The sequence below is a fragment of the Ipomoea triloba genome, chromosome 3 (assembly GCF_003576645.1).
Source record: "Ipomoea triloba cultivar NCNSP0323 chromosome 3, ASM357664v1".
Taxonomy (NCBI): Eukaryota; Viridiplantae; Streptophyta; class Magnoliopsida; order Solanales; family Convolvulaceae; genus Ipomoea; species Ipomoea triloba.
The window spans coordinates 16,435,881-16,461,331 of record NC_044918.1 but is presented as its reverse complement, the minus strand read 5'-3'; the positions used below and the strand labels follow the sequence as shown (position 1 = coordinate 16,461,331).

Sequence of the window (25,451 nt, the reverse complement as noted above, 5' to 3'; positions counted from 1 at the left end):
TTTCAACTCGAATAAATTAATTAAAAGATTTTTCGTGGTTGCTAGTTGTGCTTATTATGCGTAAACATCACAGAATTGAACTTGTTTTCCAGTGCACATGTTACATACGACTAAGGCATCATCATATTATATACTCATGTGCAAGGACAGAAAGATTGGCTAAGTTTGTACGTACGTTGAACATGATCAATAATTGTATGAAAAGTTTTGTTTAATGTTTAATGTTTAATGTTCAATTTAGTCGGTGCAAAAGATCATCCTCTTTGTTAGAGCCAGACATTAAAGTAGAATATATAGGTGCAATATATAGCTGTCTGGAATGGCCTTAAACCGCGTGGGTGCATGCAGTGTGACAAAGCTACCTCACTACTTATCATGTAATTTTGTATAATATTATGGAGTATTATATTTTATGTGATTCGTGGCACATTTTGTTACTTCTATATGTTTATTTAATTATTTTTAGGTGGTGAAAGGAATTCACAGAATAGATGTGTTGCTAAATTTCACTTTTGTTAATAGCTCACAAACTATGCACGAGAGGTAAATCGCACTCGGAATATACTATGCAGCGGACACAATCGACAGAGTGTTGACATTAATCAAACTCGTTATCTTCAAGTGTAAAAATTGTACCCTACTCACTTAGGCACCCCTTTTGGAACACTTTTATGTTAACTATTCATAAATTAGTCAATCATAAGTTAATTAAATCAAATGACGCTTAGTAATATATACATGCATGTTCAGAGTAAGATAGCAGGGGTGGAAATAAGTTGAGCCACTCGTAAATTAGTATCTTTTGATTGGATGATGTGTTTTGCATGTGACTAGTTGTTTCATCATCTCAATTAAAGTCTAAACTAATATTTAGACCGCACATTTATTAAGTTGCTTATATATGTTTGAATTCAGTTCAACTAGTTTAACCCTTACGGTGTGTTTGGTTGAAAGGTTTAGCTATCGTGAATGGGTATCAAAGTAATTGTTATTGTTTGGTTGACAGGTTTTTAGAACACTACTATGTGTTTTGATTACCTAATTAATTGCAAAGCTCATTCCCTAACAAAATAAGAGTTTCTTTTCTCTTCCTCCCCTGCTTTCCCAACTAATAGTAATAATCATTCACATCCCACCTTACTATCAAACATGCAAAATACTTTTATCAAAATTCATTATCATTATCAAGTATTTGTTACTAATTTTAATTTCGATTCTCATGTGTGGACCAAATACACCCTTGGAGTATTATGAAGACCCAGAGAGCAATATTAGACGTTAGATAAGTAGGTTATATTCTAGATAGTTTGACAAAGAACATCACATTATGACTTTATGAGATTTTATTCGTTTGAAATATTAAAGAATAAATAATAACATATGACTTGAATGGCAATAATTAACTCGGATTTTGTAAATTAGGGTACTGTTGGGTGCAATCTGACTACGTGATGTTGAAGAGAAAATAAAAATAATTTAAAAATAATAAAAAGTATGGCGAGATTTTGAATATAGAGGATATAGAGAATTTAAGCTTGAACTCGAACAAATGAGATGTACAAAAATTATCAAGCTCAAGCTCGAGCATCAGTTCTCGTGCTCGAGCTCAAGCAGGGTCTTCCTTAACGAGTTTGAGCTCGAGTCACCTTAAGCTAGAGCTCGGCTTGGCTCGTTAACACTACCGGTCCCTAGTTGTGAGTGTTGTCTATAGTGATACACAAATGACTTCAGCTAAAGTAGTCAGATTTTTTTCAATCAACGAAAAATATTTTCGATTGACTGAATTTTTCAAGCACATCCAAACATTGAAAACCCAAAAAATAATTTTCAGAAATAATTTTTAGGTTTCCAAAGTATCATGTTTTATCATCATGATTAGGCTAATCTATAAGAAAAGAAAAAAAGCTAAGCTAAGCATGGGGTGGTGTGGCATGTTGGAACAAGACTAGCCATATTATATGGTTACATTGAAGGCCGGCAATTGCGCCACATTCTTGGGATATAGTGCAGTGGGCCAGGCTGTAGTGAGTCCTGGAATGGTGGCTCAGATCATGTGCACAGCCACCGTAATCAACCAACCGCCGCCATCCAACGCCACCTCCTTTTCACACTCCGATCCACCGCTTTAATAATTTCTCACAGTATGTATCTCCCGTCGCGGTGCGACTACAAACTAATTGGACTATATTTTAAACACTTCAGTATATATCAATTAAGAGCGTAGTCAAATATTCACGAGTTACTTGGGTTTGATTACATGAATGTTCGAGTTTGATTTCTTTATTGTCAAATTGAGATCGAGCTTGATTGAGTAGCTCGAGTAATGAACTTAACTAGCAAACCTAGTTCAACATTAGCTCATATATTTATATACTACTATTTTCTATGCATCATGGATAAAAACAGATGTCCAATATTAGTACTCTATATCAAAAATCTTAAATTTATTTAAATTAAAAAGTTGAGATCGTATCTCTAATTTTTTTCTTAAGAAATACAACGTTAAAACATCGTATCTCTTTAAAAAAAAAAAAAAAAGACATGACGTCGTATCATTTATTTATTACATTAGCAAGAACTGCGTCGCAAAATAACTAACTTTTAAAAGTGTTTTTTTTTGTAGTAGTGAGTATATATGCAAATTACAAAAGATGTTTTATAATGCTTGTAATGCAATAGGATTACGCGGAAAAGAAAGAAAGAAAAAAAGGTCAAATGGTCACCTCGGTAAATAAAGAATTCAAAGATTAGATTGCATTGATCAACTTAGCCTTTGAACATAATATGATGATAAACAACTATAATTAGGTTGCCTAATCAATGTCATTGTACATTAGACTAGCTAGTTAGGATTTAGACATGTCTAATAGGATATATAATTTCATAGTAAAATACACCGTTTACCGAGCAGTACAGACAAAAAACGACTATACCAATGCGCGTAAGGCTAATGATAATGACTAATTACAAAAGCACAAACAGTCAATATCACATCCATTAATACTCAAACCCACAACTTCCCGTATGAAAGAGAAACTTGGTGCCGCTGAACCACTAGGTTCTTGGATGGTAGAATTTATTTAAGAGTTTATAACTTATTTTAAGCTATAAATAAGGTATAAGTTCTATTTTGTAAAACATGGAAATTTTAAAATAATAATAACTTATTATGAACCGCTACCCCAATTAGGTAGCCGATAGGGTTATTGGAGTTGGACCCAACTTTATTTTTGGTTGGGGCCAAGCCTAAGGAAGGAAGGGGACAATACAAGAGTTAGGGTGGTGCAAGACAGGCCCAAAGAATGAGGGGTGCAAGCTAGGAAGTGAGACGGTGCAAAGGAGAGCCGGAGGAGAAGGCGAGGCGTCAACCATCGTTGTCACGCCGCAGGGGCATTGGTGGGCGCGGGCGCGGCCAGGCCTCGAGGTGCCCAGTGAGGTGGGCAGTCGCCTTGGGTGGCACTCACCACCTAGGGCACTGGCCACCGTCGCCACGCCGTGGGGGCATGAGTGGGCCCAATCATCGCCCAGGGCCGGTCGCCTTGGGTGACAGCTTGTCGCGCTGCCACCCGGGGTGACTGGATGCGTGTGGGGGCAAGGAAAGGTTCATCGTACCCCTTAGGTATAGCCGCTTGTCACGCCAGAAAAAGGCGACCTTACCGTCGGAGATGGCGACCGGCGACGACTCGCCTGAAGATTCGTCGCCAGTGGCTATAATATGCAAATGACATGTTAAAAATATTAATTGTTATTTTTTTTTTTCGATTTAGTGGCTTGATTGTTTTATTTTTCTAAGTTCAATGACTTATTTGGAGTTTATTTGAATTCGATAGCTTAATTGTTAATTCTCGAATAGTAAGATAGACTTGTTTGTTTGTTTTTTTTTTTTTTTCAAAAATAAATGATTGCTTAAGGTTTACCGTCTCACTAAGAAAACTAAGACGCTGACGTGGTGGTCTTTCGGCAATAATTTCCGGTCAAAAGAAAGATTGTGAGGGGCAGCCAAAAAATAGCCGTTGCACTTTCATAAATGTATTGACTTTTCCGGCGAATATGAAGACAAAATAGTAGGAATAGTGCCACTCACACGCATCGATACTCACTCACCTATTCCTCGTCTACTGTGCCATTTCATTTTTATAAACTTTAATCCCAACAGAAATAATCAATTGATTTATTTTCTCGAAAATTATCTTTTCGCTTAAAATTTGGATAAATATTCGAGAAATTCCATTTAAAAACATTAATCTATAAAAATACAAAATACTAGATAGTTCAAGTGAAAAATGAGTTTTTTGTGAGGACAATGTTAACTCTCGTGTCTTTCTGAGCGAATGAAAATTAATTAGGTGGACCTAAACTATAAGACAGACGAAGATACCCGAGAAAACCTCATTGTTTCTATCCAAAATAAATAAATAAAAATACTTAGTAATACATATTTAATAAATTTCAAAATTTTAAACAAATTACTGTCACATGCTAAAATAAATATCCAAGAAATTCAACTGTTAAACTATTGATCTAGTAATATATTGTGTAGTTATTAACGTGGTAAATAAATATTTGATATATATATTACCCGGAACAAATGAACTCGAATGAGCATAGCAAGAAGAATTCGGGCGGACCCAGAGTCCCGTGCTCAATTTCGGCCGTCTAGGCCGAACCCGACATGATTCTTATACAATATTACCTAGATCGAGTCTGTTATATATTAAAGAGTGAAGTTTATTTCATATATACTTTTTAAATAGTGACTGAAAATTAAAAAAAAATATTAATTTACTGCCATCTTTAAATTTTTTATTTTGGACATCATCGTAAATATAAGTTTGTCCACAGTAAGTAGTCATGCTTTGTCCCCGCCCCGACACCGGTCTTTATCTCCTTCTATCCTCTCTGACAGTAAAAGACCCGTTTTTTCCTCATGTACCCGACCCACTTTCCTCTGCTACTATTGTTATAAATCAAACGTTTATACGCTCTTCAGGAGCTCTAATTTCATCTGCAATGGCTTCTCTTCTATCATTCTTCTCCGCCATTGCCGTTTCCCTTCTTTTCCTTCAACAATGTCTTGCTTCCAAGCAAACATACATCGTACACATGAAGCATCACGCGAAACCTTCTTCGTTTTTAACTCACCAAGAGTGGTACGCCGCCAATCTTCAATCTCTTTCTTCTTCTTCTTCGTCTGATTCGCTTCTGTACACCTATGACACCGCCTATCATGGCTTCGCCGCCGTGCTGGAGCCGCAAGAGGCGGAGCTGCTCCGGAAGTCCGATGATGTTGTTGGAGTTTATGAGGATACGGTGTATAGTTTGCATACGACTAGAACGCCGGAGTTTCTAGGGTTGGATGTTGATCTAGGGCTTTGGGCTGGGCATGGGCCTCAGGAGCTTAATCAGGCTACTCAGGACGTTGTGATCGGCGTTTTGGATACCGGAATTTGGCCGGAGTCGAAGAGCTTTGACGACGCCGGAATGCCGGAGATTCCGGCGAGGTGGAAGGGGGAGTGTGAGTCGGGTCCGGATTTTGATCCGAAAGTGCATTGTAATAAGAAGCTTATCGGTGCTCGATTCTACGCTAAAGGATATCACATGGCTTCCGGTATGGTCCGGTTTAAGGAACCGGAATCGGCACGTGACCAGGACGGCCACGGCACGCACACCGCCAGCACCGCCGCGGGTGCTCCGGTGGCGAACGCTAGCCTCTTTGGTTACGCGCGTGGGGTGGCGCGTGGGATGGCTACTCACGCGCGTGTCGCCGCTTACAAGGTGTGCTGGAAGGCCGGCTGTTTCGGATCTGATATTCTCGCCGCCATGGATCAAGCTATCCTCGACGGCGTCGACGTGCTTTCGTTGTCGTTAGGCGGCGGCTCCGCGCCGTACTACCGCGATACGATCGCGATCGGGGCGTTTTCGGCGACGCAAAAGGGAATCTTCGTCTCATGCTCAGCCGGAAACAGCGGACCGGCGAAATCTTCGCTTGCGAATACCGCGCCGTGGATCATGACAGTCGGCGCCGGTACAATAGACAGAGATTTCCCCGCCTACGCCATAATCGGCGACGGGAGAAAATTCACCGGAGTTTCACTGTACAGCGGAAAAGGAATGGGGAAAATGCAAACCGGTCTGGTTTACAACGCCGGAAATAACGGTTCAGGCAATTTGTGCTTACCCGGTTCGATTGATCCGAAATTGGTGAAAGGAAAAGTGGTTGTGTGCGATAGAGGCACAAATCCTAGGGTTGAGAAGGGGCTGGTGGTCCGGCGAGCCGGCGGAGTGGGGATGATACTGGCGAACACGGAGGAGAGCGGCGAGGAGCTGGTGGCGGACAGCCACTTGCTGCCAGCGGTGGCCGTCGGGCGGAAAATGGGGGATTTGATAAGACAATACATTAAGACGGCGAGGAATCCCACGGCGGTGCTCAGCTTTGGAGGGACGGTGTTGAACGTGAAACCTTCACCGGTGGTGGCGTCGTTCAGCTCCAGAGGGCCCAATATGGTTACTCCTCAGATACTGAAGCCCGATATAATTGGGCCCGGTGTAAATATCTTGGCATCGTGGTCTCTCGCAGTTGGGCCTACTGGGCTTGAAGAGGATACTAGGAAGACTCCTTTCAATATTATGTCTGGTAAGCATCTAAGCCCATTCAGCGTTATATCGTGGACCAGGATCCATAGCGTACTGGAGATTCTGGTTCAATACACAAAATTCATGTTCATAATACACATATACATATACCTAAACAAAATATAATGAACGTAAATTTTGTGCATTATGAACATGAATTCTATGTATTATGTTAAGTGTTTATATGTCCTCAATTATATATGAACATGAATTTTGTATGTGCAATATGAACATGAATTTTGTATTTTATGAAGATAAATTATGTATATTGCACCATGGTTCGCAGTGCACTATAAATCCTGGTCCACGGTATAAATTGCTAAGTTACTTTTTTTTTTTTTTTTAATGTGAGCTATTAATATATAAATTGATGAAATTATTGTAGGTACATCAATGTCTTGCCCACATATTAGTGGGGTAGCGGCGTTACTAAAAGCGGCACATCCCGAGTGGAGCCCGGCGGCGATCAAATCAGCGCTCATGACGACGGCCTACGCCCGAGACAATACCAACTCTCCTCTCCGGCAGGCAGAAGATTATGCGGTTTCAACCCCGTGGGCGTACGGGTCGGGCCATGTCGACCCGCACAAGGCCCTCTCTCCGGGCCTCGTCTACGACATCCGCCTTTCCCAATACATCAGATTCCTCTGTTCCCTAGACTACGCCGCCGAGCACATTCAGGCCGTCGTCAAGCGCCCCAACATCACCTGCGACAAGAAATTCGCCGACCCCGGCCAGCTCAACTACCCTTCGTTCTCAGTACTCTTCGGAAAATCAAGAGTTGTTCGGTACACCCGGATACTGACCAACGTCGGAGCTCCGAAAACCTCCTACGAAGTCGCCGTTGAAGCGCCGTCGTCGGTGACGGTAACCGTGAAGCCGGCGAAGCTTTTCTTTAAGAATGTCGGAGACAGGTTGAGGTACACAGTTACGTTTGTGTCGAAGAAGGGCGTGACGGGTAAGGACGCGTTTGGTTCCATTTCTTGGAACAGTGCCCAGAACCAAGTTAGGAGCCCGGTCGCTTTCTCCTGGCCGGAGCTCTTTTAACTTTTAGCCGTCCGATCACTGTTGAGAATTCCGGTAATCAGAAAGGGTAAAAGAGGGATGAATTTTATTGGGATTATTTACATTCTGCTAGAAATTAAAGCTAATGTATTATTAGAATCGTTTTAATTCTGTATCTTCATTTTCCGATGATCAGAAGATCAAATTGATTCTATTTGCTTGTTAATAACATACGGAGTAATTTTTTTCTCTCAATAAGCAAAGTGAAGAATGTTAAGAAATAATGAAGAGAGGCAAAATTATAATTCAATAAGTTCCAATAAAACTTAATTTCATGAACCCAAAGTGGTTTGGCCAAGTTTAGAATGTACACAAGAACTACTCTCTATGTTACAGAAAAACAAACAGTGATATACATACACATATTTATCATATGCATCGTGGGTATACTACATTTAGTTTTTCATCTTACATTGTATCATAATCTATGGATGGATCCAAAAATTCAAGGCCGAAATAGGAGTGATCCATCACCCACTGCTATGGTAGCCCTAACAGAAAGAAACACCAAGTAAATGGTCATAAGTCCCAAACCTAACAACCTGTTTGGGCGCATCCCATTTCTTGGTAGCACAATGAGGGTATAAAGAAGTGCCAGCATTAGAAATCCCAACGTGTAATACAAGTTGTTGTCTTGTGGAATCGTATAGGGTTCGGGTTGTTTTGACCATGCTCCCAGCATCATGGAGATGCCGAGGCCAACGAGCGTGTTGAACATTGGCCCTGCGTAGGAGCCCGACATGGCGATCTGCACGCCATCTCTGTTGTTCATGGCAATGGCGACGTTGGAGATTAGGTCTCCCATGGAGTTGCCCCAGGCCAAGACGGTTAAGGCAAGGAGCGAGGGGTTGATGCCAAATATGACCCCGAATGCCACGAGGAGGGCGACTAGTTCATTTGCCACGATGTAGAACCAAATGATGCTCATGAAGAACCCCCCGAATATCCATGGGAACAACCACTTCTCGGGTGGGTGATCAGGTTTGGTATAGATGAACGCGAGGCCTCCTAAGACGCCACCCGAGCCAGCCCCAATGATGTACACAATCTCGGCAGCGATTGAGCCCTCGTCTTCTTGAGTGTTCCAAAGGAACGACAGAAGCAATGGCGCCAAGGAAGCACTGCCCACAGCAAAAAACTTAGACCATCTCTGCTCATCAACGATGGGAATCGTTAACCTTCGGGGCAGCATCAAGGGCAATTCTAGCAATGACACTACCTTAGAACAGGAAACCACTGACCACTTATCATCAGCAGGATGTTCATCAGTCCAACCCCACAAAAACTCGGTGCTCTCCCCGGGAGCCACCTTCACAGTCTCGTTCGAGTAGATTGCAACATTCGAAGTCCAAAGCCAATGTGGCAACTTCTCAAGCTCAGGTGCAACATCTTTAGAATCCAACTTCTCAATCTTCCCTTCTTCATTAGTCACTGGCAGCAATGGAGTCACGCAATCCGCTTTTGATCCCTTGAAAAGCTTCCTTAAAATCTCGTTCGCAGCAACACAAATGGCATACACAACATATATGCAGAAAAAACCAATCGCAACCCCAACACTAACCTCCCCAAGAACCAAAATCATAAGCAGAGACAAAATCGCGAAAATGAAGAAACAAGCATCCCTCAAGAAGCATTTCTTGTCAATCTCAACACCCTGCTCAGTAACACACAAAGCCACAGTCCCAACCACCACACAAGTCACAAACACAGCCCCCCCAAGCACACTATTCAACCCCATACCCCCCGAATCATTCCCAACGAAAGCAGCAATGCTCGCAAACACATCGGGCGCCCCATTCCCCAACGGGAGCAGAGTTACCCCCGCCACAGTCGGGGGCAACCTCAACGAATTCGAGAGCTTCTCGAGACAACAACAGAAGTAATCTGCAGCAGTATTGCCCAACAAGTAGAACAAAGCAACTAACCACACTGCTAATACCACATACCCCAAAGCACTATAGTTGTTGCAATTGCAGTAAAAGAACTTAATATAATTGAAATACCCCCCAGAATCACACCCAGGGTTACTCCTCAAGTACTCACATTTGGAATCATAACCCTGATGCTCATAAATCCCAGTGCAATCAGGAGTTTTACTAGTACCCAAACTACCCCCCATTCCCCCATCACTGAAAAGATCAATTCTTGATGAATTATCAAGTTTCTCCACAATTCTCCTCCTAATAACACCATTCTTGTTGAAACCACTTTGGAAGATCTTAATAGCAGGACGAATAGAAAAAGATTGCCTTGAAAATGAAGCTTGGTGAAGAATTAAGATAATAAATACCAACCCAATAAGCCCATTGAAAATTCCACGAAATTTCCATCTCTCCTTGAATAAAAACCCATTCAAAATATCCATATTCCTCTCTCTCTCTCTCTCCTTCTCTCTCTCTTGATTATTCAAACTCTCAGATTCCCACCAGAAAGACCCAAAACAAAATTTTTCAGGGTCAAAAGTGAAAACCTGTTCTAAATCTTCAGAGATACAGAAATCAAGAAATGGGCATGATAAAATCGCCCCCAAAAAAAATAAAAAGTATACAATATATTGCAAAATAGCCCAAAACAAAAAACAAAATAAAAGGGTAGGTTTATCAGTTTATGGGTGATGATTATACCTTCAAGACAGAGAGAGGGATTGAAGAAGCTTCGTGGTGGTTTCTTAGACAAAAAAAAAAAAGAAAAAAGGCGATATTTTTTTTTCTTGGGATTTTTGACTTTTTGTTCTTGGCAGTAATGAAGATGAAGTTAGATACCAAAATTAGGAGAAGAAAATTTGGGAGATGAAGAGACGCGCGGAGCGCATGAAAGTAAATGGTAGCGACGTTTATCGAACAGACAGACAACCGACGATGGAGGGGTAGATACGACATTGACTATGTAAGTAAGCAGGCGAATCAGTGTGGGACACGTGGAAGTTTGTAGATTGATGATTGAAGATCACGACAATATAAATGCTGATTATGTATATATACGGGTTCTGATACGGTACTGCTTTTATACTTTTGATCGTAGAACGTTAAGGGTCATGAGAAAACGACTTTATTAATACGGCGTAATAAAAGATTTTTTTTTAAAAGTATTATTGATTCTGTTATAATACAGTATCTGTTCATAACTAGTTTTTCAATCTAATATTTAATTCCGCCATCTAATACACAATACAAATATTAATTTTATAACAAAAAAAAAATCACAACTAGTACCCTAATGTGTTTATTGTGCAAGTATTATTTTGTGTCTCTAGTCGTCAAATGACATAAGGATGTAAACTAGTTTAAGTTACACATAATTGATCGGCTCAAACTAAGAAAGTCAATAAGTCACTTTTGTTGAGAATCAAACTTATAATATTAGGTCACTTCCATTAGGGTTTTTACTTATTTTTGCAAAAGGAAAAAAACTAAGTAGATGATTTTTGGCAAATGGAGATGATAATCTTTACTTGATTTTTCTTCCTGTAAATTTTGATTTTAGTATGGTTAGTGTGGAGAGAGAAAATAAAAAAAGCAAAGTCATTTTTTGCACGTCCTACTACAACATGCGCACCCAGTAGGCGCGTGTTATAGTAGAATACTAGCAAAAACCTCAAAAAAAAAAAAATACTATTGAGCTTGCTCTTATAGTTACTTGGACATCAACAACATGTATGTGCAACTTGGTTAGGCTACTCTAAATACTAAAATTTGCCCTTTTATAGCAACTTTGAATAGAACAAAATTTATATTTTCAAGCAAGTAATCAGGAGGGAATTAGCAACATGCATGACCAAATATTGTAACAAAAGCATATTTGTGAACAAATGTGACACAATTAATAACTCAGAATTCAAATATAAAAAATGAAAAATAAACTTTTTCTATGAGACTGTCACATTGATCTGAACCTAAATTTCGTCCTTACAAATTCATTTTAAAAATAAATACAAAATTAACTGAAAACCTTAATATGGAAGAGTCTAAACTAAATTATCATCTACAGACTCCACGTACCACTAGGTGCAAAATCTAATAATACAAATACTAAAATTAAACATTTTGTGACAATATAAAAACTAATCTGATATTTAAACGTAGCACCCACCGCCTCTATTATATATCATTGCTAATTTTAGAAGAATGAAATAACAAAATAAATCAACTGAAATACAGTTAGAACTGTTGTTTCAGTTTGGCGGTGCAATCAGAACTGTGAAGTTTCAGGTCAGAAAGCAAAAATGAAACCCAGAACCAAAATAACTACTAGCAACCGTTTGGCGGTTAAGCATTGGCGGTTTGGAACAAAACTGTCGTGAATATTCTGGCATGACCTTCATTTGGTTTGAATCCATAGATTCATAAGCCACGTATTGTTTGTGCATTGCATGATGAATGCTGATTCAATCACCCCACCATTACATCAAATAAATAAGAAAATAGTTTTTTTTTTTTAGTACATAACTCTATTAGAAAGAATGTAGACTGGAGTTTAAATCTACGGCTCCTCATTGAGAGTCTCATTGAGAGTGTCATTGAGTTACAACCTACTTGGTAATATAATAAAAAAAAATTTGATACTGGTCAGGGTCGTTAGATTAAAAATAGAGACCTTGTCTAATATTAGTTCAATTTGGACCTTCATTATTTTTATTTTGATATGCAATCTAAATATAGTAGAGTAAAATTTCAATTTAAATATAATAGAGTAAAACGAGAAATACAAAGATAACAATAGAGAGACAAGAACATAGGGGAAGAGAGATTTGTTTTAACATTTAGATTTCACTATAATGATACAAAGAAATATCTATTTTTAAAAGTAAGAAATATAATCCAAAAATACATATGAAATATAACGATAAAAGTAAAAATTCATATAGACTTCTTTAAAAAAAATTTGTCTAAACATAATGCATAAAAATTCAACAATGAAAAAAATACATTTCAAAATTTAATTTAAAAGTGACATTTTTTGTGAATATTTAAGTATAAATTTATTTACCCAAATTTTGATGTCAATCACTCCTAAAGTTTTATTTCCACTTACAATTAATACCAATATATGGATTCTAAAAAAATTATCAATTATAAAAATATTAAATTATATATAAAAATTTTTTTTAAAAATTGAACCTCCAAAAATTAGGGCCCTGTCCAGGACTAAAAGTAGTTATACTAATAATTTAAAGATTGAATTGGCTTCTTTATTTTTTTCTATAACATAAGAATTTGAACTGTTAGTTTCACTTAATTTAATTTCATCTCTTATTTATATTATTATTACATGACATTTAAATTGATTATTTATGAGAGAAAAATAATTAAATTTGAATAATGCTTACCCTCTCCTCCATTAATGTAAAGTGCTATTCGTGTGATATTCTAGATATTTTTATAATATATAATCATTAGAAAGTATGAATTATCATGAATCTTGATATCATTATATTTTCCACATGAAAAATGCATGACATTGACATTCAACTTGGGGTGGTTGGTTTATAAAAATAGACGAAAAATACTATTAAATTTTTTTATTTTTTTTCTGAAAATAATTTGATATAATCCCTACGTGGTCCAAACTCCAAAATGATTAAAGGGAGAGATGAAGTGTCAGTGTGAGCCACTGCTCATAGATATATCGAATGGGTCACCAAAATTCCAAACATTTTTTTCCAATTTTCAAGAAGATAACAGACTTGTCGGCCACATGAAAAATTTAGACTAAAACACAGTCCATAATTATTAAGATATTTTACAATATTTACATTACAATTTTGTTTTTTTTTTTACTTTATTAAAACACGTATTGACATTCTCGTGAGATATAACTAATTCAATTGAGTTTCAGTTAAACATCACTAAAAGAATAAATCTTGCAATTGAAGGCAAATATCACTGTATTCTCTAAAATTGCAGCTAGAGAAGGCAAACATAGCCTTATATATATAATTAAACTACACATTTATAATTTATATATATATACTCTGTATAATTTATATATATATTATGTGCTAGAAGCATCCAAAATTTACGGTTCCCACATATACCAAAACACTCACATAGTCACATATGTATACATGCATGAATGTATAAAACCATTTTATTGCACAATTATTTTCTTTGATTTTTTAGGTAATATATACAAATTTCCTAATCAAACACTTTAGGCGTTTTTCAGCTTGATCGGAATCGATTCTATGATTGGATAGCAGAAGTGCTACTTAGTAGTAGAAACTCGGAGAGACAGACAGAGATGGGACTCTTTCATGGACACCTCTGTGATTCTCCTCGAGAAAAGGTCATATAATTGAACCTCGGTGGTGGAGTATTGACTCTTTAGATAATATGGTATTGACTCTTTAGATAATATGGTATTGACTCTTTAAGCTGAACAAATACTACTTTATAATAGATTTGATAATTCTTTAGAAAAATATACAAATTTCATTGTAGTCTCTGTCATAATAAATTTGTTTAGACTATTTTGGCGTTACATTGAATTTGGTCCCATACTAGTCTGCTTGCGTTCCACACTCACCATTCACCATTCACACCATTCCTACCCTATTTCCTACTACTCAACAAAAATAATTAAAGCATTCACTGTTCCATTCTCACGTTCATATTCCATTTGATAATTGTCGCACCAATCAGTTTGGACCGTTCAAAATAGGTGAAGAGAAGAATCTATGCTTCATCCGACCATACAAAAGTATTTGGACAAGTGACAGCAGATCAGTCATTGATTATCCTATGGATGTTTATGTACGCTTCATTTTCAATCATGTTCTTGACGTTTTTGTTTTTTATCAACATTTATAGAGGTACGATTTGGCTAGGCATTTAATGGTCGGTAAAGCTTGTCATGCATAGTTACACATTGACAACTATGGTTCCATTGAAATCCTACTTAAGAGAATATCAATTATAAGGATCGGACATTGTATCTTATCTTATCTTAAAGTCATGTATATAATATATATAGTAATCTAATTAACAATAGTGAGAATCTAATGGAGAAAAAAATGTGTTGGTGTAACTAAATGCGATAATAACTTGTGCATTGTTTTTTCTCTATTGCATACGTATACTAATAAATCATTTCTAATTTTGTCCTCTTTTTATTCCCTCTTAAATTGTTAACGTCACTTAAATAATAATAATTTTTTTTTACATTTTATGCTTTTTTTTTCACACTTAAAAATTATTTTCATTTTTAATTTATTCGTAATATATTAATTAATCATGAAAATTCTAAAGTGCCAATTACACCTAATAGTCCAATACAAATCCTATAAAAAAATATTACGTTTTACTTAAAAAGTATTACATATTTCACACGAAACAACCTTACACAGGACTTACTCAAACTTTTCAGGTTATACCTAATGCAAGGAACACCATGCTACTAGGAACCATAGACTTTTCGTAATTATTTACACTATGTTTTATAAATATCTCCTCACAATAGTTACACCTTAAAAAATCGTATAATTTCACATTCATAATATTTTCATTTTCAAAGAAAAATGTTTCCAGTATAACATTAAAATGAAGTGTGAAGAGTGTTCAAAGTTGGTGGTAAATCAGTATTCTAGAACTTCAAACGGCACAATACCCATCAAATTAGGGAAAACTTGCAGGCAACAGGTTACGGGTATAATGAAATCGAGCTATTTCAGAGAACGTTGCATCAGAACAATTTTTTTAGCCCAGCATTCTAAGCGTATAAAAATTAACAAAATTTTCAGTACCGGGCTGGATTTTTGACTAAATAGATGGTTACTCCATTGCTAATTTAGTCACGCTCACTGATAGCTGTCAAGTGCCCGTCGATCTCCTCAGTTGACAGCACTCTAAAGACTGGATCTTCTTGGCTCACAACACCGACCTGAGCAATGTCAAAAAAGTTTCATGTGCTAGCAGTCATAACATGTGTGTGTCCAGAAAAATTAACTGAAAAAATTAGTCAACCCAGCTTGCAACATTGTTACTGAGAGCAAATATTTGCATGAACCTTCACTTCATTACGTTAATAGCAAGGTTAGAGAATAAAAAGCTACATGAAAGTTGGTCTTTATTCACAGAAGGGGAGGAGAAAGGACATACCTCGATCTCACTGGCCTTGAAATCCTCCTGTAGAACAGATTGAAGTGCAGAAATTGCAGTCTACAAAACAAGAAAAATAAAGCAGGTTAATAAATTCCAATCACGTTGGTTCACCATTTCAACTCCAATGAGGCAATGACAGAGGAAAATAAGTGTATTTAAAAATATATTCCATCTTGCTTGCCCTTTTACCTGTACAGTTTCATCATAGGAGAAAGCTGGGTCATTTTTCATTTTCTTCTCAAGAAAGTTGATTGCTTCTTGTTCTTTTGATCCAGCACTGGTTGCCTGACACAAGTCATCTTATCAGTTTAGCTATCAGAAGGAAAGGCACAAGTTTTATTTTAACTCTAATCTGCATTCTATCTCAAGATTGCATATGGAAATTTTAAGTACGCATCCCAAATATGATGGAAATTTGAAGATTAGATGACCTCTAAACATCAAGTCAGGCTAGTAGTTCTAAGCAAGCAAGGAACACGGGGGCTCTCAAGGAAATCAACTGAACTAGGGTATCCTACTGTTATACTCGGAGCAAATTGCATCCTAAAGCACACATTATTCAGAAAACTAGTGGCTGCTTTTTCTTCTTTTTTTTTTTTAAAAAAAATCTTAATTTTATGGCTTAACGGATTTGGAAGGAAAAAAAAAAAAAAAAAGAGGTGCAGTAACTATGCCCAGATAATATCCAATTCTAAAACCATAAGTTTGATTTGATCTTCTTCAGTTATGCTACTTGATCATACTTTAGATGTTACCCAAGCCAAAGCTCAACCCCATGCGAGGGGTGGGGTCATGAGGAATTGGGGGTCAACAACTAATTGCTGGCAGATAAAATGGGAATAACTTCCACTAGTTTTGAATGTGAAGAATATAAAGTTTTCTCAAGTACCTTGTGACCAAAAAAGTGACCAGCAGGATCACACTTGAAGAGCTCAGGCCCTTTCTCGTCATCAATGCCCAACACCATTGCAACTTTAAATTGTAAACAATAACAATAATAATCAGAATAGGTGTCATAAAATGAAGCAGCACAAAGGTTAATTAAAAAGTGGAGAATGATCAGTGGCAAACCTATTCCAAGAGGTCTCATATACGCATGCTGGGTATAGACCTGAGATTTGTCTGCAATCCTGTGCACAATGTGATATATTTAGTGGATCACTACAATAGTATTACACCAGATGCTTGAGTGCATTCTTAAGTTCAAAGCTCTACTCAATCATCAAAGTCTTGATGCCAGGAATTTCTAAATATAATTTATTTTTACCAATTAGAGCATCTAAATTTTGAATGACTCTCTTTATGCATGATGAATTACACATTGGGCCTAGCAATTTTAATAAAGTGGCTAGATAAAACACAGAAAAGGAAGAACTATGTGAAGCAACAGAATACCATCTAGACAGCACATCCACTGGCATTTCATATCCATATCTAAAGCGAAACTCAGCTGCTTCATTCCTAGCCTGTTGGACAAGTGTCCTGGCATCAGCTGCAAAAAGGAATAGGAAAATAATGAGAAAGAGTTTAATGTTTTGTCATAATCACAAAACTCAAACCCCAACAGCAAGGCTCAGAAAGCAAGGAAAATAATGTTACTAGAAGGTCGGACAAAACTGCATCACGCAGGGTATAGGAAAGAAAGATGTGTTGAACATTATCTCTGATTTTTTCAGAGAAAGAAGTTCTGGTGCTTGAACCCTTGACCCAATGGCCAATGACACTTGGCCTGAATATCAAGCCCAACATTCATGAAAATATTACATTACCAAACATAAAGTTATGATAAGCTTCCAGCACTACAACTTATCTAGAGACATTCAAAGCAGCAACAGTATTGTTAATTTTTTCACTTGTCTTATAAGTTATAATGCAATAGTATTTGAAATTTTTTGTTCTGTCCAGTTTAAGTCAGAGTTGGGAACTACTGAAAACCGCATTGAAAGAAGGGCAGAAAGAAATCGAATTTTTTGTTCTGTCCAGTTTAAGCTGGAGTTGGAAATTGCTGAAGTACAATATGGAATTAAGGGCAGTAAGAAGATTTCAACTTTCATGAACAGAAAGTTGATTATACCTTTTCCTAAAGATATTAAAAAATGTGAACTCAGATTTCCTGATAAACAAGCGCTTTCACAAATGTCTCAAATGAAGATCACATTCTCCACTTGCATTATTAGGTAAAAGTAGTTGAATATTATTAGTGCTGTCTAGTTTTAACCAAAAACTTGGAAAGAGATAGACAGAATAACATAAGGAAACAAATATGCGAAAGGCTTCAACTTTTAATTAAATTAAATTGCTTTGCCTATTCACAAGGCCTCTCAGTCTCTCACTAATCATCCCAACCACAGGTCATTATAGTTTATAATACTCAACAATCCCCAAATGGCCGAACTATTAAAACAGTTGAGCTACACGGGGAACATAAAGCAACAAACCTGTCATTCCAGTAGCCAATAATCCAATATACTTGGTGATGGGAAACAAATGGGTTACACTAGTCTGATCCAGTAGCTTATCCTGCTCAAACAATAAAAATATATATTAAAACTTTTAATTTCCCAAGTAACTTTTTTAGTCTCATAATTACAGGCACCATAATTATAGATTAAATCCTGCAGCCCCACATTCATATAGTACAGTTCTGTTTCCCTAACAATACTTAAGAGATGACTTTTTGATCTAGAAATTTAGAAAGATCATACATTCAGCTTTCTCAGAAAGTAGGAATTATGCATTAACCCAAAACAATTAACATCCGAAGCAAATTTGAGCTTAAAAAGGGCACTATACCGGAACTTTCTTCTGAGTAACAACACAAACGGAGTCCTTTCCTCTAACACCAATGGAGGTGATTCCGGCAGCCTTTACAGCCTTAAATGCGTATTCTGTTCGCGATAAACCCTAAAACTTTTTAACGCCAATGTAAATGGAAGCAAAAAAAAAAAAACGAAGCGTTTTTTTATGGAAGAAAAAAAAAACGAAGCGTTTTTTTTTTTAATGGAGCAAAAAGAAAATAAAGCATTACAATTGACCTCAGAGCTTGAATGAAACTTGGAAAATGGCAAAAGCAACTCGCTTACCGACTTGGAAGAGTCGACCTTCGGGAGAGAAGATCGTGATGTGACGATCATAGCCGCCTCCGCTTCCTCTGCTCATTATTCAATTTTTAAGATTCTCGAATTTTCCGATTTTCTTCAGCAGATTTTGTGATTCAGACTGAGCTTGGACTGTGCATATCAATGGATTATAGAGTGCGAAAATAAGAAGCTTTGTCCGCGATTCGAACTGGTATGTTCCACGGGAACGGGAAAGAATAAGGTGACAAGTGACAACTTTTCTTATGCACCAATCATATAGAAAATATATGGATTTTGCCCCTAATTTCTGAAAATGTTTAGGAAAGTGGTCAAATACTGCAATTATGTCATCGAACTCAATAAAATCTAATTAAAATTTTGAACTAACACAAACTCATGCAATTCAATTTAAAATGATCTGTTTGCAAGTATATTGACGTGACCGTTAACGGTTTAAAAGATAATTTTTAAAAAATATTTAAATAAAATAATTAACTAAATTTAATTTAAAAAAAAAAACAAAACAAAACAACAACAACAAGAATTGCCGAAGACGAATCGTCTCTAGCTGGCTTCGTCTCCTAACCATGTGAAAGTGGAACTTTATCACATTCATGTGAAAGTAAACGTCAAACAAGTGATTCAAGAGTTGAGCTTTGTTTCAATTTGCTTCCCTTCAAGTAATATCATAGATGATATAAAAGAATTCGTGAAAATATATATCATGATAGTTTCTATAGTGTTAAACATCACACAAATAGCATAGTTCATGAGTTAGGATAAATTGTTGTATATCTTAATGTAAAGTTTGATTGATTCACCGGCCTCTTGTTATTTTTGACCGTTTGAGCATAATTTAACTTGCTTAATAATTTATTATTTATTTCAAAATAAAAATCACCATTAAAAAAAAACTATCACTATTTTTTAACTTCAAAAAAATATATTTTATTCATCTAAACTTATTAAGTGGGTCTTAATTTATATCTTTATAAAATAACGAAAATTGAAAATATAAGGTCACCAAGCACGTTAGCATGAGTTATTTATATACAGGGTGGATCCCACAAAAAAACTCATATTGAATTTGAGGTGCGGGAATGCTATAAGAGTGCATTCACAAAAGCAATTCGAGCAATATATTATTTTCTAAAATATTATATAAATAAATTGTAATTAAGGTGATTAAAAAGGTCCACTAAATAATAAGAATTCAATCATATATTAGAGTAATCTACCATCCTAAAAAATATTATATCTAAATAAATTTAAAAATTTCACTAAATAATAACAATTGAATCACAGATGTAACATAAGAGATGCCACTCTCGAAAGCCTCTCATTCTTGTGCAATTCCTCACCCCGAGTCCCCTCAGTTTTAGGAGCCACACACAAACCTTGACATACACGTTACTATTAAGAAAATTAAAGAAAAAACGATATGTCATTTCAAAGGGAGTGGTGAATGAATTGGTTCAGAGGAACAATTTTCTGATACTGCACAAGATTCAATACAAATTTATCAAAGCAAAATCCGCATCAGATGCGTAATGCAATACAGCGGATGAGCCGAATACCATTATTATCATAATCATACCATGCATCATCATAATATTCACTCAACATTCATTTTGCATCTAGATTTGCTTTTGCACACCCATTAATCATGTAAAGTTTGCGCCTTTCTCATATACCCATACATAATTTTGGTTCCATTGCTTCTGGGTGGTCTTGGGCACGTTTGAAAGAGAGAGGTTCCTGGTTTTCCAGAGAGAAATTAAGGGAATGGGAATGCGGTGTTTGATTGTGTTAATAGAGGAGGTGAGTGGAGGGAGACGGGGGTTTAGAGATTGAAATGTTTGGGAATGGTGGAGGGAGCTGAGGAGTAGATAACATGGAGAAAGAATCTGATTCGAAAGGTAAGCTTGAGAGCAATTCCCCCCATGCTGGGAGATCCAAAAGCTTTTCATTCAGAGCACCACAGGAGAAGTTTACAATCCAAGACTTTGAATTGGGGAAGATCTATGGAGTCGGTTCTTACTCCAAGGTTAGCCTTTTTCCTTTTCCTTTTCTTGCTGTTTTTATTATAACCAATTTTATATTTATCTTTGATTTGCAGGTCACTGTGATTATTTTATCAATGTTTTATTGTTGTTAGTTTTGATGATTGATGATTCTACATTAAATTGCATGTTTTTTTTTTTCCTTTTTGGCTCCCCTTCTTCATAGTATTCATTTGTTTAAGGTAGGATTGATATGAAATGGAGGCTGGAGCAGAAATCATGTTGTTGGTGGGCAGGGGGCATAAGAAAATCTTGCAGAAACATTGAAAATCGGATATGTTTCATATATGCACAATTTGTTTTCCATATTAGTTTATAGATATCTTTAAATTTAGAGAGAATGTGCCAAGAATTGAGGTTATATTGGTAAACTAGCTGAAAGTTTAAAATTATGTCTGGAGCACATAAATTTTCTTGAACGAAACTGATGTGAATGTGAAAACAAGTCTCATTATCACTACTATATCAGGATATGACAGTTGTTTTCAATATTTCTTGTTATTTTTCATTCTTCCTTTGATTCGTTTATGTTTCTCCTTTGAATTTATTCATTACCATTGTAAAGTGTAAATTTAAATTTTGTTTACGCATCCTCACAACTTGATCACATGCACAAGTCCAGATGTTTGAGAATGCTATGCCGTGAACAATCCAAATTCTGGCTTCTCATAATTGGAGGTATTTTAGTGCACATAAGAAAATGAGATTGTGAAGAATTTAGAGAAGACAATTGACAACATTTAGAAATAGGGTGTTGATAACACAGATTAATCTATATAAGTACCTACTTTCGGTTAAGTTTGACTCGTCATATGATAAGCAATATTTCTTACATAAACAACATAGCCTATATATATGATATGCTGAGATAATTGCTAAATGACATTTTATAACTTTTGGGAATATATTAATAATCATATTTTGTTCTTTTTAGCTGATTGGAGCACGTATTCTTAATTCTACTTCGCGCACGCGCACACACCCATATGTATGTATTATGCATATATGTTGTAATTCCATCTATTATTGATACAGGTTGTTAGAGCAATGAAAAAAGATACTGGAAATGTATATGCCTTGAAGATCATGGACAAAAAGTTCATTACCAAAGAAAACAAGGCTGCTTATGTGAAATTAGAGCGTATTGTGCTTGATCAATTAGATCATCCTGGTATTGTTCGGCTATATTTTACATTTCAAGACGCTTGTTCACTCTGTGAGTATTTTGATTTTGTTTTTGGTCTATAGCTGTGCATTTCTCTTTTCTTATTTAGTTTTTTCATTTATTTTATTTTATTTTTAAGTTATCTTTTGCTGCACTTGATTTATCGTAAGTGCCCTTTGCTTTGTTTTAAAGATATGGCACTTGAATCATGTGAAGGTGGAGAACTTTTTGATCAAATAACGAGGGTAAGCCGATCATCATTGTTTTAACTTCTAATGTCATTTCAACAATGTCCTCGGGTTAGGGATTACAACACTGAGTTTCTTGAAGGAGTTCTATCTTAAAAATTCCATTAGAACTCTTCTCCTAATTGGTAAGGAGTAAACGGGATTTTGTAATCAAGATGTTTATGATTGTGCTGGAAATTTTTTGCTGATGTGTCCAAATAAATAGTCTTCTTTCTGTTTATGTTAATCAAAGGTGCATAGGTTTCATGAAAAAGTTTCCTGTTTCTTAAGTCTGTCATATTCTTTAAATGCTTTATCTATTGCTACAATGCAATGTACAGATGATATTCTGTGGATGCAGAAAGGCCGTTTGTCAGAGGATGAAGCCCGTTTCTATGCTGCTGAAGCTGTAGAAGCTCTTGAATATATACATACCATGGGATTGATACATCGGGATCTTAAGGTATATTCTATGTTGATGACATATATTAGTGTATGAAGAGTGCTAACCACTTTATAGTGCAGCCAGAGAATCTACTGCTTTCTGCAGATGGGCATATTAAAATTGCGGATTTTGGCAGTGTGAAGCCAATGCAAGACAGCCGAATAACTGTCCTACCAAACGTAGCATCAGGTAAACCCTTGATTTATGACAAAGCAACCACGAGCATTAAACATCATGATTGCCCGTGCAAATGATAATTTGGGATTTTAGTTATGACGGAAACGATTGTTGGCCTTTTCCAGATGATAAGGCATGTACTTTTGTGGGAACAGCTGCTTATGTCCCTCCGGAAGTTTTAAATTCTTCTCCCGCAACTTTTGGGTACGAGTATCTTTTATTTAGATTACAGCATTTTAATTAAGCTTCGAAGGGTTAAGCTAAGTTTTAGACACATTTGTCCATTATTCATGGAATATTAAACATGTTTTTACCAGAAATGACCTCTGGGCACTAGGCTGCACGGTTTACCAAATGCTTGCAGGGACTTCTCCCTTCAAAGATTCTAGCGAATGGCTTATTTTCCAAAGAATTGTTGCCAGAGATTTAAGATTTCCGGACTATTTCTCTAATGATGCCAGAGATCTTGTTGATCGGTTATTGGTAAATGATCGATTGCTCACACTTTAATATCACTTCTACAGTCTCTGCTCTTTACGTTTAGTCTTTGATAATAAGTCTTCTTTGCCACATGTTTAACGTTGAAATGAGGAAAGACCGATCTTGTTATGAGTATATATTTGTAATGACTTCCATGATAACTCAGGATATGGATCCTCGTAGAAGACCTGGTGCGGGACCTGATGGTTACTCTGCACTTAAGAGTCATCGTTTTTTTGAAGGGATTGACTGGAAAAATTTGAGGTCTCGGACCCCTCCAAAACTTGCAATGGAGCAAAGAGTACACATCTCACTTCTAAAGATATTTTACATCGCTTCAGAGTATTTCTGTGTCTTTTCTTGGATAAGCGTTATGTTTTCGTAAGTTTTCATTGTTTAGACCCGATCCGCTCATGGAGGTAATGATCGGGATGGCTCGCAGAATCACTCGCACGCTGCGGATGCTTCAGCCAGAACAAACGAAGGAAACGATGGGGCTTCGCCATCTTCTGATGCCGCTAGTAGCATCACTAAGCTTGCTGCAGTTGATTCGTTTGATTCGAGATGGTAAGTTATAAGTCGCGCTCGCGCTATAAAAACATCGAGGTGGCATCTTTTCTTCCTTTCTTTGAATGCTTTACTTACAAAAAAAAGTTTGTTGTCAACAGGCAAGAATTTTTGGAGCCCGGGGAGATTGTTCTTATGGCATCTGTGCTTAAGAAAATGCAGAAACTTACGAGCAAGAAAGTGCAGCTTATCCTCACGAGCAAACCGCGCCTTATTTATGTAGACCCGGCAAAGTTGGTTGTCAAAGGGAACATTATATGGTCCGACAATCCCAATGAGCTTAGCGTTCAAGCCGCAAGCCCTTCACAATTGAAGATCTGCACGGTACACTCCTCAATAAGCTCAATAAATATGTACACATTTGGTCTAAAACCGTGGCGTTTTTCACTGTTTTGTGCGTAATGATGCAGCCAAAGAAAATTTTGTTGTTCGAAGATTCTAAGCAAAAGGCGAATCAGTGGAAAAAGGCGATCGAAGCTCTTCAACACCGGTAAATACTCTTTTCTTGAATTTCCTTGCAACATTTTGAGTTTGAAGTGGTTGGATATGATGCTGACAAAGGAACTCAATCTAAAATTACTCAAATTTTTTCTTGATCAAAGCTCTGGAGCTGTTTGAACAATATTCTGCCATGGCTGAGTTGGGAAGTAGTAGAATGTCCTCTTACCATGACTCCGGTAGCAAAATTGAGTTCAAACTAAAACAGATCGAGTTGTAAATTGTTGTTTATGGGTTCTTTTGAAATTCTCTTATTCGGTTTTCTGTAGAGTTATTGTTTCTGATATAATTTATGTGTTAAGGTAAAAGAAAATGTATACACAGTTACACACTGCAGTAGGATCTAGTGAAGGGCAGTAAGAAAAAAAACTTGTTACTAAAGCCCTTTTATGTATTTGATGAATTAGCTTTGTGAATGAATTTTGATTTATTAATCAATTGTCTGTTGAATAGTCCATTTTTATTCCACTTTTGAAGCTCAGTGCATGGATTTGATATCATTAAGTATCTTGAGAGCCTCGACACTTCTTTTGAGTTGATCGACTAGTTGAGCTCGTCCTGAATTGTCAATTAATTGAATTGTGCTCGAAATTAATTAATATCATTTGTGCTATAATTTATGACAGTTAGTCATACTAGCTTGGTATAGTCCGTATATATATTTTCTTGACCTTCCTTCAAGGAAAGAGACAAAGGTGCCAACTGAGCACACGATGCTTGATTGTATAGTCCATATTTAATTTAGAGTTATTGTCATTTTTAGTCTTTTAATTATTGTTTATTTATCATATTTGTCTCAATTATTAATTTTGTTACATTTAATCATATTGTTTAAATATTTGATAATCATTCATGGAAAAACATAATACTCTGTATTTATCTTAATTGGGGTTGCTGCAATGTCAAATTTGTATAATCATATTGTGTATTTATATTTGAGTATACTCTCTTT

At 36.5% G+C, this 25,451-nt stretch overlaps 4 protein-coding genes across 5 annotated transcripts; 2 read left to right on the top strand and 2 right to left on the bottom strand.

Moving 5' to 3' along the window:
- The first annotated feature begins 4,927 nt into the window (after positions 1 to 4,927).
- Positions 4,928 to 7,869, top strand: LOC116011801 (subtilisin-like protease SBT1.8). The gene is made up of 2 exons (XM_031251211.1): positions 4,928 to 6,634; positions 7,019 to 7,869. Exons 1-2 carry the CDS (start codon positions 5,011 to 5,013, stop codon positions 7,678 to 7,680), a joined length of 2,286 nt encoding a protein of 761 aa, XP_031107071.1. The 5' UTR covers positions 4,928 to 5,010; the 3' UTR covers positions 7,681 to 7,869.
- A 68-nt stretch (positions 7,870 to 7,937) lies between these two features.
- On the bottom strand, positions 7,938 to 10,500 carry LOC116011802 (cation/calcium exchanger 4-like). The gene has a single exon (XM_031251212.1). It carries the CDS (start codon positions 10,061 to 10,063, stop codon positions 8,144 to 8,146), a length of 1,920 nt encoding a protein of 639 aa, XP_031107072.1. The 5' UTR covers positions 10,064 to 10,500; the 3' UTR covers positions 7,938 to 8,143.
- A 4,668-nt stretch (positions 10,501 to 15,168) lies between these two features.
- Positions 15,169 to 19,091, bottom strand: LOC116013774 (proteasome subunit alpha type-6-like). The gene is made up of 9 exons (XM_031253703.1): positions 18,881 to 19,091; positions 18,591 to 18,685; positions 18,236 to 18,317; positions 17,193 to 17,289; positions 16,869 to 16,927; positions 16,687 to 16,769; positions 15,987 to 16,082; positions 15,795 to 15,854; positions 15,169 to 15,576 (listed from the first exon to the last, which is right to left on the bottom strand). The coding sequence occupies exons 1-9, from the start codon at positions 18,954 to 18,956 to the stop codon at positions 15,484 to 15,486; spliced, it is 741 nt and encodes a 246-aa protein (XP_031109563.1). The 5' UTR covers positions 18,957 to 19,091; the 3' UTR covers positions 15,169 to 15,483.
- A 1,238-nt stretch (positions 19,092 to 20,329) lies between these two features.
- LOC116013972 (3-phosphoinositide-dependent protein kinase 2-like) lies at positions 20,330 to 24,956 on the top strand. Of its 2 annotated transcripts, none has more exons than XM_031253944.1 (12): positions 20,330 to 20,924; positions 21,976 to 22,156; positions 22,298 to 22,350; positions 22,694 to 22,795; positions 22,858 to 22,966; positions 23,080 to 23,158; positions 23,272 to 23,437; positions 23,601 to 23,735; positions 23,877 to 24,001; positions 24,103 to 24,325; positions 24,412 to 24,491; positions 24,604 to 24,956. In XM_031253944.1, exons 1-12 carry the CDS (start codon positions 20,772 to 20,774, stop codon positions 24,617 to 24,619), a joined length of 1,422 nt encoding a protein of 473 aa, XP_031109804.1. In that variant the 5' UTR covers positions 20,330 to 20,771; the 3' UTR covers positions 24,620 to 24,956. The 2 variants fall into 2 exon arrangements, with proteins under 2 accessions (XP_031109804.1, XP_031109803.1); XM_031253943.1 differs by having other exon boundaries at positions 23,835 to 24,001.
- The last annotated feature ends 495 nt before the right edge of the window (positions 24,957 to 25,451 follow it).